Here is a 13,100-nt window from a genome sequence, read left to right as displayed (position 1 = left end):
CCTTTATCTTTCTCTCTTTCACAAAATCGAGTGATGAGCACGGGACACCAATGACCAAATAGTGCATCCCACGAATAACAAATCGACGCCAATTTGAGCCTACAACAAGGAAGTCATTCTAGGTTCAAACCTTCACACGCCAATCCGCCCTTTTTTTCTGAAAAAGCGAGTTATTCTGCTTATTTTCTGCGGAACCTTCAGGCATTTTATGTTGTCCGGAAAACCATTCCAAGAAATGAATTTTTTATTTTACTTTTTGCACTCAAATTTCGTATTGAAATTGGGCTAAGTTTATAAATAATTCATCATGGCCTAAGGGAAAAATGTTTGGAACTCACTTATCATTTTGAAAAAAGTTTTTCTATCTCTGAAATAATTTTTATTTGAACGTTCTTCCTATGTCTAGTCTTTAATTGTACTGACAACAGTTTTCATCTGCTGAACTTGTTACCGTCACTGACCGAAAAATATAATTAAGCTAACCAATCAGACTCACCAAATTAGATACTTAACTGATCGACAGGCCAAATTGCTATCAGCACTGACCAAATGACTACTATCACTGACCAAACCAAGATTGGATATCCCTGCACTGAACAATATGGTCTCTGGAACTGACCAATTTCGATATTGATTCTCAATTTAGAGCTCATTTAATTTCAAATGCGGCCATCTAGAATAGTCATCAGGTAATCCTAAAAAAGTTTTATTGAGTCAAAACCTACCCTTTCCAATTAAAGATAATAACCTCAAAGTTCATTAATTCGAATGACTATTTAGGCTGTTTACCATATCCGTTTTCGTCTTCACTCCCAAAACCCAATTAATTTTAATTGTGCTTGTTGGAAAAATTATGAAGCAAACGGAGGCAGAAAGACACGTCAAGTCCAGACATTTGTGTGTGTGTGTGTGCATCTATATATTTTCAGCAGTATCTTTCCATTTTTATTTCGTTTTTGCCCAACCTTCTTCATATGCTTCTCAGCTCCTAAAACTGAATAAACAGAGTCATGCGTGTATGTCACCGCCGAATTTTGACTATAAATTTCTTCGAATTCTTGAAAATATGTATTAGGTTGTTTGGAATGCATATTCCACATGGTTTTTTGTGGTGTATGTAGTGTTTCAAATTTTTACAATACTTTTTATAAAATGATTTTATCTACCGTATATTCTCTATTAGTGCTGCATCTCTAGTAGTACTGCAGTCTCTAATAGTGCTGCATTCGAAAAGGGTCCGAAAAATAGTGCTGTAGTCTCTATTAGTGCTGCATCTCATTTTCTATTGAAAAAGTCACTTGACAGTTTCGATATTTTTGGGTATTTTTTTGTATGTTTTAGATGATTTTTTTGATAATTTTCGAAAGTAATTGAATTATTGGGTCTTTTTGTTACAAAAGCTCGCAATTTTTATAAATTTCTGCTTAAAAAATGAACATTTGTGACTAAAAACTAGTGATATATAATTGAAAATAGCCGTTCGAAAAATAATGCTGCAGTCTCCAGTAGTACTGCAGTCTATAATAGTGCTGAATTAAAAACAAGCCTGGAACTTAGTGCTGCATGCAGCACTAATAGAGAATATACGTTAGTTTAATATTTAATATTTATCACAGTTATTATATATAATAGTTTATTTTTTATCACACAAATCATTGCTCTAACAACATTTTGTATTTCCATATTTTAGTTGAAGTTTTGGTATACTTCCAAACTGTAGAAATTGAATTTATTGAACATTGTGTCAAATTTAACCTCACGCCTAAAGGTGCAGTAGATCTAGTAAGAAAATTGTAAAAACCAGTAATATGGTCTTTTATTCCAGTCAGTTTTTACCACTTGGTTGGAAATATATTCAAATATTGTAGAGATTCAAACATAAGACAGTGCTCCAAATTTGACAAACACTCAGTAATTGCCATTTTTAAACTGTCAATAAAAATTGAAAATTTCAACTATAGCACTGTCATTCAAATCCATACGTTGAGATTCTATGTAGGGAAATATTTCCATTCAAATTTTATTTTTTACTCATGTTTGAAATAATTGATCTTCAAATATTATACATTATTGGAAGATCAATATTTCGAACATGAGTAAAAAATAAAATTTGAATGGAAATATTTTTTGATCGACGAGTTCCAAAAAAGTGGCAAAAACTGAGCAATTACCACTTTTTCACTATAATTCAAAAAAAAATCATGTACCACCTTGCATCCACTGAAAAATTAAAAAAAAATTACATTTCCCATATCTGTGACAAAAAACCTGGAACCATTCCATGAATTTTGATTTATTTTCTGTTTTCACCTGCTTTTTGAACTTGCAAACGCTTTTTTGGTCTTTAAAATTTTCGGTAAATTGAACTGATTTTTAGTAGAATTTTGAACGTGTTCAGAAGAATTCAAAATTTTAAAATTCACAAAAATATCACATTATGTAAATCCACTAAATTGCTTGCCGTTCCTAGAATTTCCAAATTTTTCCGCAAAAAAACCCATATTTCTTTTCTGTTTTATGTATCAATTATTATATACAAAGAAAGCATTTTTCTATTCTTTCTTCTTATTCGCACACTTTATTCAAATCGCGTGCCCCCACTGATGGCCTTGGGGCTAATTTCGCTTGGCACTTTTCACTCAAATCACCTCAAACTCTTTTTGCATACACTTTTGTTGTCATTTTTGATCGTCCAACTATTTTCTTTTTTTTTTGAGGTGAAAGATTTTATTGAAAATGTCGGAGGATGTGCAAACTGTAAAGCCGAAAAGAGCATCAGAGTTGCGTTTGAACGTTGCCAACTTCTACAATGATCAGGAGACTCGGAACTTGTTATTGGCAGAAGAGGCCGCAAGAACTTTTAATAGAGATGACTATGACCAGGAATTCGTTGGAGAACGTGTTTATGAGGTTTGTGTTTTAGCTTATTTTATAGGTGTGATTATTTTTTAAGTCACAATCAATTTTGCAATATTCAGTACAAAAAATGTAGCGTGACGACAAAGATATAAAATTTTAGATTTTTTAAAAGGTTCTCATACATTTGAAACAATTTTCAAAGCAAAATTTCGTCGATGTAAAAGTGGTGGAGAATTTGTACTTTACCAAATAAATTATAGTTATTTTGTAGTTTGCAATATACTGTAACAAAATCCCCTTCCCAGCTTTTTTTCTTTCAAAGCTGCTAAAAATACAAACCCGTTTCAATCTGTTGTTCAAAAAGAATCTTCTAAATGTGAGAGCGAATTGCGTATTTACTTTACTTTTAAAGCGACATCCCATACATTTATGAATTTTTTTAATTCTGTAATTTATAATGCGTCGGGATATTTATTTTTTACCTGCTGTTTGAAAAATGATTGTTCAAACGTTTTTTTCAAGTAATTTGCTAGCTTGCTTCAGTACAAAATTTTGCTTTAAAGTATTAAAAAAGTGATTTTAGTTAAACATTTGAAAATTGGAAAATAAGAAAAAAAACAATTCGAGAAAACAAGAGCACTTTGAGCGTTTCTAAGCTTTTGATGTTAAATAAATAATCGGCATATGTTTTTTACCTCCCAATTGCAAAGTTTAACTACTTGTGTTTTTTTTTAATCTTTTTTTTTTAATGATCAAATGAAAATTGAGATTGCAGTTTTTAGTCAAATTCTTTTAAATTTACAACTTAAAGTTGAAAATTATTTCAAAATTTTAGAGATAAATAAGATGATTTAGACAATCAATAACATTCCAAACACACCCCTGATATCTTCATTAATACAATTTCAGTGTGTCATTGGCTCCTCTGTCTGGAGAGTTTCCCGGTCATCTCTTCTCGCTCTTTCTCTTTTCTGCACTATAGCTGTGGCTGTAATTGTCATCGCAATTGTTCTTTTGTGCACATTCATCACATTGTCAAGCTCTACCGAGGTCAGAAATTACGTCAATAGTCCATATATATATATATATATATATATATATATATATATATATATATATATATATATATATATATATATATATATAACTTTGTATATTCTCCAGATACCGGATGACGTTACAAATGAAGATGTCATTGGAGTTATCAATTGGCTTCATTACCCAATTGGCGATCTGGCACTGCGTCGAGCTAATTATACAAGACCTCATCAAAAATGAGTGACCGTTTTTTCTCCGTCACAAATAAGCCTCATATTTATTTTTATTTTCCTCATATGTCCCAATGAACCATTTATAAAATATGTGAATGGGGAAGATTGAATGTATGTATTTGCACAGTTGTTTGGAAGAAACTGTCATCCATTTAATGTTTTATTACTAGTTGTGCAAAACTGTTAGAAGCTGCTTGAATGATAGAAAATGGGAGTTTATCATTCAAAAAGTCAAGAATCGGAATTCGGCAATCTGCTCGAAAAATGTGGTTTTCTATTAAAAGGATTAATTAAGAATTGAAAGACAATTCGTTTTTCAAGAGCTATGCTCTGTGGATCTGGGAATCAGGCGCACTGCCTGGTGGTGTTTCCACTGGGCTAAAATTTAAGCTAAGTCCTATTCGGAGGGCTATGGTGTGGCCAATACAGTGTGGTCGATAATCCAGTCGTGGAATGTTATCAAAAAATTACTTGCTATCAAAATGTAGAAAAATATTTTGCACACATTTTGTCAGTTGAAAATGCTTTTCTAAAACTAAAAAGAACCGAGATATTAGCCGTCAAAGCACAAAAATGTCATTGTTTAATTTTGAAGACGGCTGCTTATTTTCCAAACAAAAAAAACAATATGATTTTTAACAACTCAATCATCCACGGCATTCAAAGATAAGAAACCTCACATGAATCTCACAAAATACCGGAAGTGTCGCAAGAAACCTATGCGCAACTGTCCAGCTTTTCCGTAAATAGAGACGGGGAAGCTTGACAATATACAAACAAAGAACGAAAAAACCGTTTATTTTTGTCTTTCTCCTCTCTCGAATTTGTTTGCTTCGCCCATTTTACTGGTCAGTCTTGTGCATCCACAGTTAGCTCATCGACTATTTTTATTTTTGAAATAGTATTTGTTAGATTATTTGATGGCTCGACTAGTATAGGTTTTGATATTACAGGGAGCGGTTGACAATTGCCGGAAGGCAATCCTAATTTTATTTTATTCAATTTTATTACAATTGATAGTCGTGAAAACAGGCACGTATAGCAATAAAAATACAAGCAAAAAGACAAGAAATTGTCAAATGATCACTATCCCAATATTTTTTAAAATTTCGAACTATCGAAATGTTAAGATTTCCTAAAAGAAAAAAGAAAAATTTCAAATTGTATTTAAAAATATTAAAAAATAAAACAACTTATATTTAAAAATATTTTATTTATTTTTTTCTGACATTTGTTATTTGCCAAGACTATTAAAAAATTGTCAAACTCCCTACTCACCAATTTGTCAAACATTTTAAAGTTTGGCAATTTCCGAAAATGCGGACAAACTCAAAGTTAGACAAAAAAAATTTATTTGTTTTAATATAAATTCATTGAGAAGTGAGCAAAAGATTTACTTTTTTAAGTAATGTGTATGTTAAGTTGCTAAATAACTAAATAAAATGTTTTCAAATTTTCTTGAAACATAAAACTTTGTTTTTGATCTCACTATCAGCTTCATTATATAGCGTTAAATCAAATTTGGAAAGTTTCGACAGGTTTTTCTCATTAAAATATTAGCAGGTCTCAGATACTTCGAGTTTAAAAGTAAAACAACAAATGCATAGGCTTGAGAACTTTTAGGAAATTAGAAACTTTATGTTTGTGGCAAGTCTTAGCAATTGCTGAATTTTAAAATTTTCAGAAATTTCAGTAAACTGTCGATTTGCGAAATTTACGGAGAAACGGCAATTGCTGAACATTTTTTGGTTTTTCAATTTTGAAATTTAATTTTCGAAAATTTAAAAATGAATGCATTCATTAAATTCTCTCAGAGCCAACACGAAAAGTGAATAAATTCGCGCCACTCTTAAACCAACGTTCCTCACTTCTCAACCAACTTTAGCTTCCCACCACTTTCAAACCATGTTTAACCACTTCTGAACCAACTTTGCCCACTTTTCTACCACTTTTAAGCAACCAGTCGCTTTGCAACCAACCTTCGCCACCTTTCGCCGTTTGTAGTCTTCTTTAGCCAACTTCAACCAACTTTAGCCACCTCTCAACCAATTATGGCAAACTTTGGCCAACATGTGTTCAATTGTTTTCAATGATTCAGAGCGAGATAATCAGAATTTCTTAGCCAAAAAAAAAGCGTTTGAGATACAGAAAAAACCTCTTTCATTTTTACTTTAATCTCTCTTACCCAATTTAACATACCATACAACTTTTGCCACATTTTCCTACAAAAAACATCAAAAACGGAAAACAATTTCAAAAACTTAGTTGTGAATGCTTTTTTAAATAATTAAATAATTTTTATTAGTTTTGATGATATTATTAAATATATTATTTGACAAATGACAAATTCGGCAGTTTTTCAAAAACATGAAACTAAATCCGCCAGTTCGCTATTTCGGTTTTTGTAGAAATCGTCGTCGCGCAACCCTGGAGCATTTTCAAAGCCATATGAAAATTAAACCCCTCCATGTCGAAAAAGCTCTCATAATTATGTCCGCCCACAAGGATTTCGTTCGTCATTTCCAAGACTAAAAGCGTCCCTTCTCCATGCTTCTTCCGTCTTTCTCCACGTTACCCATGGCGGTCGATAACCAAGAGCGACGACGTGAGAGTGCATGAAGAACACGAGACGCAGTTTGTTGCCTCATTTCTCTGCTCTCTTGCGTGCTCCGTTATTTTTCTCCTTCTTTTTCCCCTTTTTTGTCCGGCAATCCTTTTTAAAAGCATACGTCATCTTTTTCTTTTTCAGTTTTTCTCTTCTCTGAAAACCCTTTTAGCAGAAAAACGGAAATTGGAAAATGAAAAAAAAGTAAAGTATATATTGTTTTTAATGTTTCGTGATGTAATTTATTTGTCCACTCCCATTTTTCATTTTCATTTTGTTTCAATAAATGGAATTTGTTCAGCTTTCAATTAACAATCTCAAAATAATCATCACTTCAAACAAAATTTTGAAAATGTACGTGTTATTCATTCGTAATAATATATAATTATTTTTTTTATTAATTTTTTTTCAACGTATTGTTTCAGGTGCCAGAAATTTTGCCAAAATGATGAACGAGTTGGAAGCCAGCGACTTGCTAGTAGAGTTGGGTCAATCCTTAAAAAAGCGAGCGTCCGAAGATTCAAAAGAAATTGTGGATGGATTGGATTTTTGTGAGTTAAAAGTGATTTTTGTTTTCTGAAATAATTGTTTTCAGATGACACAATGTCTGAAACTGAATGGAAAAGTGCTCGGTTGTCTTCTAGTCATAGTGATGATATTGGGTAAGCTTTTTGTGTAAATTGTGGTCAATGCAACAGTAGGTTCAAAAATTTTAATCCTGAATATCTCATTAAATTGATGTAGTCCAATTATTTTTAATGCTTTATTTCATCAAAATCATTTTTTGACTTTTTCCATAACTTTTTTCGAGAAGTTTTCAAAAATTTTTATTATGAAATTCGGTAAAGCAATAAAAAAAAATTTGACTGCACTACCTTTAACTGATAAACTCAGAACTCAATTTTTAGAAGCTTAAACGATGCATTACGGGTACAACAATTGGAAGAAGAGCAGGAACGACTCAATAACTCGTTATTTTCCCTGAGCTCCCATTTTGCGCAGGTGCAGTTCCGGATAAAGCAAATGAATGAAGCGGACCCAAGCGATAGATTAGTAAGCTATTAGGCTCAGTTGCCTCATCTCATATGTCTTTTCCAGAAGTTGCTCTCTGATCTTCAAAAATTTGCTTTCAAGGGTTGCACAGACATGAACGAGCTGCAAAGGCTACGAAGTGAAAGTGAAAGTGGAAATGATGTACTAGACAAGCAAAATGAACGACAAAAAGAATTGCTAAAACAGCTCCGCGAGCAAGTAGAAGACTTGGAAAGGACTGCCTATGAAAATGGAGAAGGCGAGCTTCCAAGTACTGACATTTTGAAGAAACAGGTTTGTATAAAAGTAAGAGTTTATGCTGAATTTTAATTTGTAGAAAGCCGTTCTGGATAAACTCCGCGAAAAAATCGAGTTAAATCTAGACATAGATAAAATGAACCAAACAGAAATACAACGGCAAGTAGATGATGCTCTGAAGCAACTTGTCAATCCGTTCAAAGAAAAGGGACAACTAGTAGACCAACTTCAGACTCAGATCACAGATTTGGAACGTTTTGTCAACTTTCTTCAGAAAGAGAATGCTGAAAATTCGAATCAAACTACACCGGTTCGGGTATGATCATTGTTGTTTTTCACTAATTTTCTAGTCAATTTTTTCTTTCAGAGCATGGGATCAACGCCGCTGTCTGGTGCCAAATCTAAAAACGGATCATTTTTAAGTGGAATCATCGGGTGCTCAACAGGAAGGTTTCAGAAAAATCAGCTGAAAAATACTTTGAAAGGAAATCATTATGGGTTAGTTTCTCAAGTTTGTGATCGAAAAATATTTACGCTTTTTAAATCGATAAAAATATTTATTAAAAGTTTGATACAAACATGTGAGCAAAAAACACCACTATACGTGTTTGCTCAAACCACAAGATACAGATCACGTATTTGCACACATTTATTGAGCCAAACTTTAATGATGTGTGTTTTTGACATACTACAAGAACTTTGGGTTTCGGATATTTGTCTGATTATAAAAAATTTTAATTTTCACTTTTTCAAGTTTTGATTATGAAACGAACAATCTTCAATTGGTTCTAGCACTGACAAAATTAAATTTTGCACTAACCACTGACCAAAAAATGTAACTTCCCAAATATAATTTTAATGTTCGGTTTATCAAAATATTTTTGCCAAAAAAAACACGATTTTATTGTTCAATTTCCCACATTCACTTCCATTATGCGAGCATCTTTCATTCAAACTTTTTGCAGAGACGAACGGGCGCATGTGCAACTAGCAGTAGACGCCACACAACAAGTGCTGGAAAAATACACCCTACTGACATTCGACTCGGCAACAAAAGGCCAATTAGAAGAAGTTCAAGTAGAAAATGACGTAGGGCACAAAATTCACAAATTCTCACATGAGGAGATATTTCATTTCGCAATATCACATTTCAGGAGGTCTTTGAACGATCTGAAGAGGAAGTGGTAACTATTGTCCGAAAGCAGCTGTGTCTTGCATTGAAAGCCCTTCTAGAGCATGGGATGCTCTCAGAAACAGTGGTGCACAAGCGGATACCGGGGTTAGGCTGTTTTGTCGCAAAAAGCTCGGCGGACGAGAAATCAACGTCATTGAGTCATATTTGGGATGTGATTTTATACTTTTATAATTTAAAAACTGGAAGAGACACCACAGATGCTCCTGTAAGAAAATTGAGTCAATCCTTTAAATTGGATCACGTCGGAGGAAGAAGCATAACTTCAAAACAGGTAGAATCTGTTTTTTTAAGGACGCGAACAAGCGAATTAATTTTTTAGGTTTTGCTGACAACAATTGAAAACATCATCTCGACTCACGCAAGATTAAAAAGATCAAAAGATGCGCATTGGAAAGCATTTGTCTCAGCTGCTTTGAATGAGAAAAAATTACCTGCTTGGTTGAGGTACGGAAGTCTTTTTTTCGTAAAAAAACCGCGCAACTTTTGAATATTTAGATCATACGTTTACCACTTTGTGTACACAAAAAATAAGACGCACTCCAAAATACAGTGCAATTTTAGATCATGCCGTTCCTCCTAGACTGAAAACCTCAGAAAATGTAGAAACACGTCTGAAATAAATATTCATCTTGACAAGGACTTTATCCGCTTGAAATTCCATAAGAATTTTGATGTTTTACCTATTAGAACTTTGCAAGACATTAATTAACTTGTTAGTATTATTGCTAATAATCTCGTACGAGTTCATTTATTTAGGGTGATCTCAAACAAAAAACCAATTATTTTATATCAAATCCTTGAGCTGCTACATATATTAATACCCGTCAATTGCCCTTATTTCAAATGTCCAAACTAATTAAATTTGTTTGCAGGATCATATTTCGAACCCGACAAGTTGTCGAAATGTGCTACAACTCTTGGAGTTATGTTGCAAGAACAGGTGGGTACCATCTTCTCTTTTTTCCATTTTCAACTCGTTATTTTCAGGCTGTGAGGAACTCTACACACTTCTCGAAGGTCTTCACAAATATAGTATTCACTTACCGGTTGACTTGGCTTTGAGGCCATTCGAACAAATCAAAGACGCATTTTAGTACTATAATATCAAAAAATTTGTAATAAGCATATTAAAATGACTGGAACTGAACAATCAAGACAGTTTAAAACAGGTTCGGGATAAAATAAATTAATTGCCACTTTTTTTTTGAAAATTGTTTTATTCAATAAAAACAATAAAATGGAAAATAAATTACGTTAGTACTTAAATGAAAGTGTTGAAGTATGATTGATAATTTACCCAAAAAGATCAGTGAGAACATTTGTAAGATAATTGTATGGAGTTGCTTTTTTGCACTGTGACCAGTCGGCGTAATGAATAGGGTTGCTTCTGAAAAATAATTTTTTATGAAAAGTCAAATTCGATATGAATTCCCAACGGTTGTCGGATACTAAAAAACGTTTTCCGTTCATTAATGTAAGGACATCTTGCGGGCCCAAAAGCCCAACCTACCCTGTGACATCATCCATGAATCCGGCTTTTTCCAAATCGGTCTCCACTTGATCCTTGTACTCTTTATAGAACTTTCTCAAATCTCGAACTAAACCAATCATTGGGAAACGAGCCCAATTTGAGAGAATTAGGTATTCATACTGGTTGTGTTGCTTATTTATTGGGCCAACTACTACAATTTGATCTGAAATTAGTTTTTTGTGATATGTGAAAATTAGCAAAAAAGTTTACATGGACACGGATCATCCTGCATATAGACATATGTTCTCTCGTGATGAATTATTCCGTATCCAAATGCAACCTAAACTTTCAAAATAATATTCTTCAAAATAATTAGTAATTAATACTCACTTTCTCCCCCGCATCTACACTTCCTGCTCTGAACTTTTCCTGCAAACTGAAAGCTGACGAATTTCCCGATTCTGCTTGGGGCATGACTGAAATACATTTCTTGTTGGGGGTTGATAAATTACACTTACACTCAGTTGTAGCGCAATACCGATTATGAACAGATGGAGTGTCCAGAGCCTGGAAAGGTATTGTATTCGTTTCGCATTGAAATTCTATAACTCGAATTTTTTGTTCTAATGAAACATTGTAACTGATATATTTTAAACTAATGTTTCGAAGTTAAAGGTGGAAGTCAATTTGTCACGTTTTTTAAATAAAACAAAAAAAATACTCAGAAATTTTTATTATGTTTGTCTCATAGAAAGTAACTTTTGGAGCACTTCTGCAGTACTAGAAAATTGTGAAAAAAATACAAATTGAAAAAATTAAAGTTTGAAAATTCAGTGGATGTTTCAATTTTTGTGATAGATTAGTGAAATCACAAGTTTTAAATGGGACTCGTCTGGAAGTAACCCTCCACCATATACATACTTTGCTCGTCAAAAAGATGTATATTTTTTTAGTTGTTAAAAAATCACTTTGTCACTTTTTCCCTTTTTTGAGCTGAAATTTGACAATCGTATTGAAAGAAAAATTCATGTTCTGTGTCATTCCGTTGTTAAAAATTTTTTCTTTAGTTTCAAAAAGTCATTACATAATACAAATAATGTATGACAGAGCTTAACACTACTTTTGTTTTCTGATCATTATGGTGATCTCTTATCACACACACTCACCCACTGGAACTTGCCATACAAAGCCCTGACGTCGACTTTTGGCGCGGGCAATAAACTGGCCAGATAATCCTGAGCGCCCGGTATGTTGCGCAAGATATTTTGGAAGAAGCTTGGTGACCTTGAAGAAAAATGAATGATGATTCATACTCTTTTGGTTTTTTCTAACTTTTGTAAGGTTGATTTGAAACAGACTACAAATACTTCTCAAATACATTCATTCCCACGAATTTTGGTCATAAAAAAGCTTACTTGTCCTTAATAAGCGGTGATCCACGTGGCAAACACGATCCGGCTCCTGGTAAACTTCCCAAAAGACCTGGCACAACAGGCATTCCATCTACCAAATTCATAGAAGGTAATGGGTTTTTCAATCTGGAATATTTAAAAAATTTAAATACACTCTATTAAAAACTAAGACAGCATTACTTTTTGGCTAGAGTGTTGTCTGGATTCTTCTGCACTGTTTGCAGGTATTTCATGAGACCGACCGATTGACTGAAAACATTTTTTTTCAAATTATAGCTGCTCTAACTGAAATTCTGTAAATATAAGCTTTTAATGATTTGAGGAATCTTTTTGCAAAAATTGTGATAAATCTGTAGAACCGACTAAAAAAGCAGTCACGATGCATAAATACTTTTGTCAACCAACTTACGTAGCCAGATCCTGAAACGGACCCCTATCATGAGTTCCCGCATCTCCAGTAGACAAACCAAATATTTCCAAAAACTGACAGTTTACAGGTGAGAACGAAAAAAAAATAATAATAGTAAAGAAGTAGAACGTTGCGTGATATAGACCATTATTATGCCGCATTATTATGACGACCACCACCGAAATAGTGTCAGGCGGCGGATATCGTCTCCTCCGTGGAAAAAGGAATGTCGGATAGGGAGAAAGATGACAGTGAGAAAAAGAGAAATCACTGGCACTGTCAGAAAAAATCCGGATTTTTTCTTTATAATTTTAATTGATTATTGCTTATATTGCGGCTAGTTTCGGTTTAATGGAAAGGAAAAGATTTTCAGAATTGAATTTTATGAGAAAAAATAAAATTTCAGATAAAAATTTGAATTTTGATTTCAAACGGGTTTTTTGATTTAGTGTTTAAAGGAGCTCGAGTGAATTTATCGTTTCCTGAAAAAAATGTTTATGATGAAAGTGTACGTCCGTACATTTCCCAGCTTCCAGTAGGGCGTCAAAAAAATTCCGGGGAATTAAATTTGAATCATTAACCAGGGTT

The 13,100-nt window shown here is 33.2% G+C and overlaps 3 protein-coding genes and 2 non-coding genes across 5 annotated transcripts; 3 read left to right on the top strand and 2 right to left on the bottom strand.

Moving 5' to 3' along the window:
* The first annotated feature begins 2,712 nt into the window (after positions 1-2,712).
* T19D7.5 (uncharacterized protein) lies at positions 2,713-4,224 on the top strand. The gene is made up of 3 exons (NM_075736.3): positions 2,713-2,910; positions 3,769-3,909; positions 4,024-4,224. The coding sequence occupies exons 1-3, from the start codon at positions 2,737-2,739 to the stop codon at positions 4,135-4,137; spliced, it is 429 nt and encodes a 142-aa protein (NP_508137.1). The 5' UTR covers positions 2,713-2,736; the 3' UTR covers positions 4,138-4,224.
* Positions 3,930-4,006, bottom strand: T19D7.10. The gene has a single exon (NR_070348.1). It is a non-coding gene; the product is annotated as an Unclassified non-coding RNA T19D7.10 (non-coding RNA).
* T19D7.9 lies at positions 3,930-4,006 on the top strand. The gene has a single exon (NR_070349.1). It is a non-coding gene; the product is annotated as an Unclassified non-coding RNA T19D7.9 (non-coding RNA).
* Positions 4,225-7,160: 2,936 nt separating the features above from the next.
* rund-1 (RUN domain-containing protein) lies at positions 7,161-10,461 on the top strand. The gene is made up of 11 exons (NM_075735.8): positions 7,161-7,286; positions 7,331-7,397; positions 7,644-7,788; positions 7,834-8,061; positions 8,105-8,341; positions 8,393-8,523; positions 8,991-9,114; positions 9,180-9,491; positions 9,540-9,664; positions 10,093-10,160; positions 10,208-10,461. Exons 1-11 carry the CDS (start codon positions 7,181-7,183, stop codon positions 10,312-10,314), a joined length of 1,650 nt encoding a protein of 549 aa, NP_508136.2. The 5' UTR covers positions 7,161-7,180; the 3' UTR covers positions 10,315-10,461.
* On the bottom strand, positions 10,422-12,754 carry lpr-7 (Lipocalin domain-containing protein). Its single transcript, NM_075733.6, has 9 exons — positions 12,513-12,754; positions 12,284-12,352; positions 12,107-12,229; positions 11,858-11,975; positions 11,210-11,258; positions 11,082-11,167; positions 10,962-11,031; positions 10,731-10,914; positions 10,422-10,607 (listed from the first exon to the last, which is right to left on the bottom strand). Exons 1-9 carry the CDS (start codon positions 12,671-12,673, stop codon positions 10,514-10,516), a joined length of 954 nt encoding a protein of 317 aa, NP_508134.2. The 5' UTR covers positions 12,674-12,754; the 3' UTR covers positions 10,422-10,513.
* Between the last annotated feature and the right edge of the window lie 346 nt (positions 12,755-13,100).

This window comes from Caenorhabditis elegans, chromosome X, assembly GCF_000002985.6.
Source record: "Caenorhabditis elegans chromosome X".
Classification (NCBI taxonomy): domain Eukaryota; kingdom Metazoa; phylum Nematoda; class Chromadorea; order Rhabditida; family Rhabditidae; genus Caenorhabditis; species Caenorhabditis elegans.
This window is presented reverse-complemented; position numbering and strand designations above follow the sequence as displayed.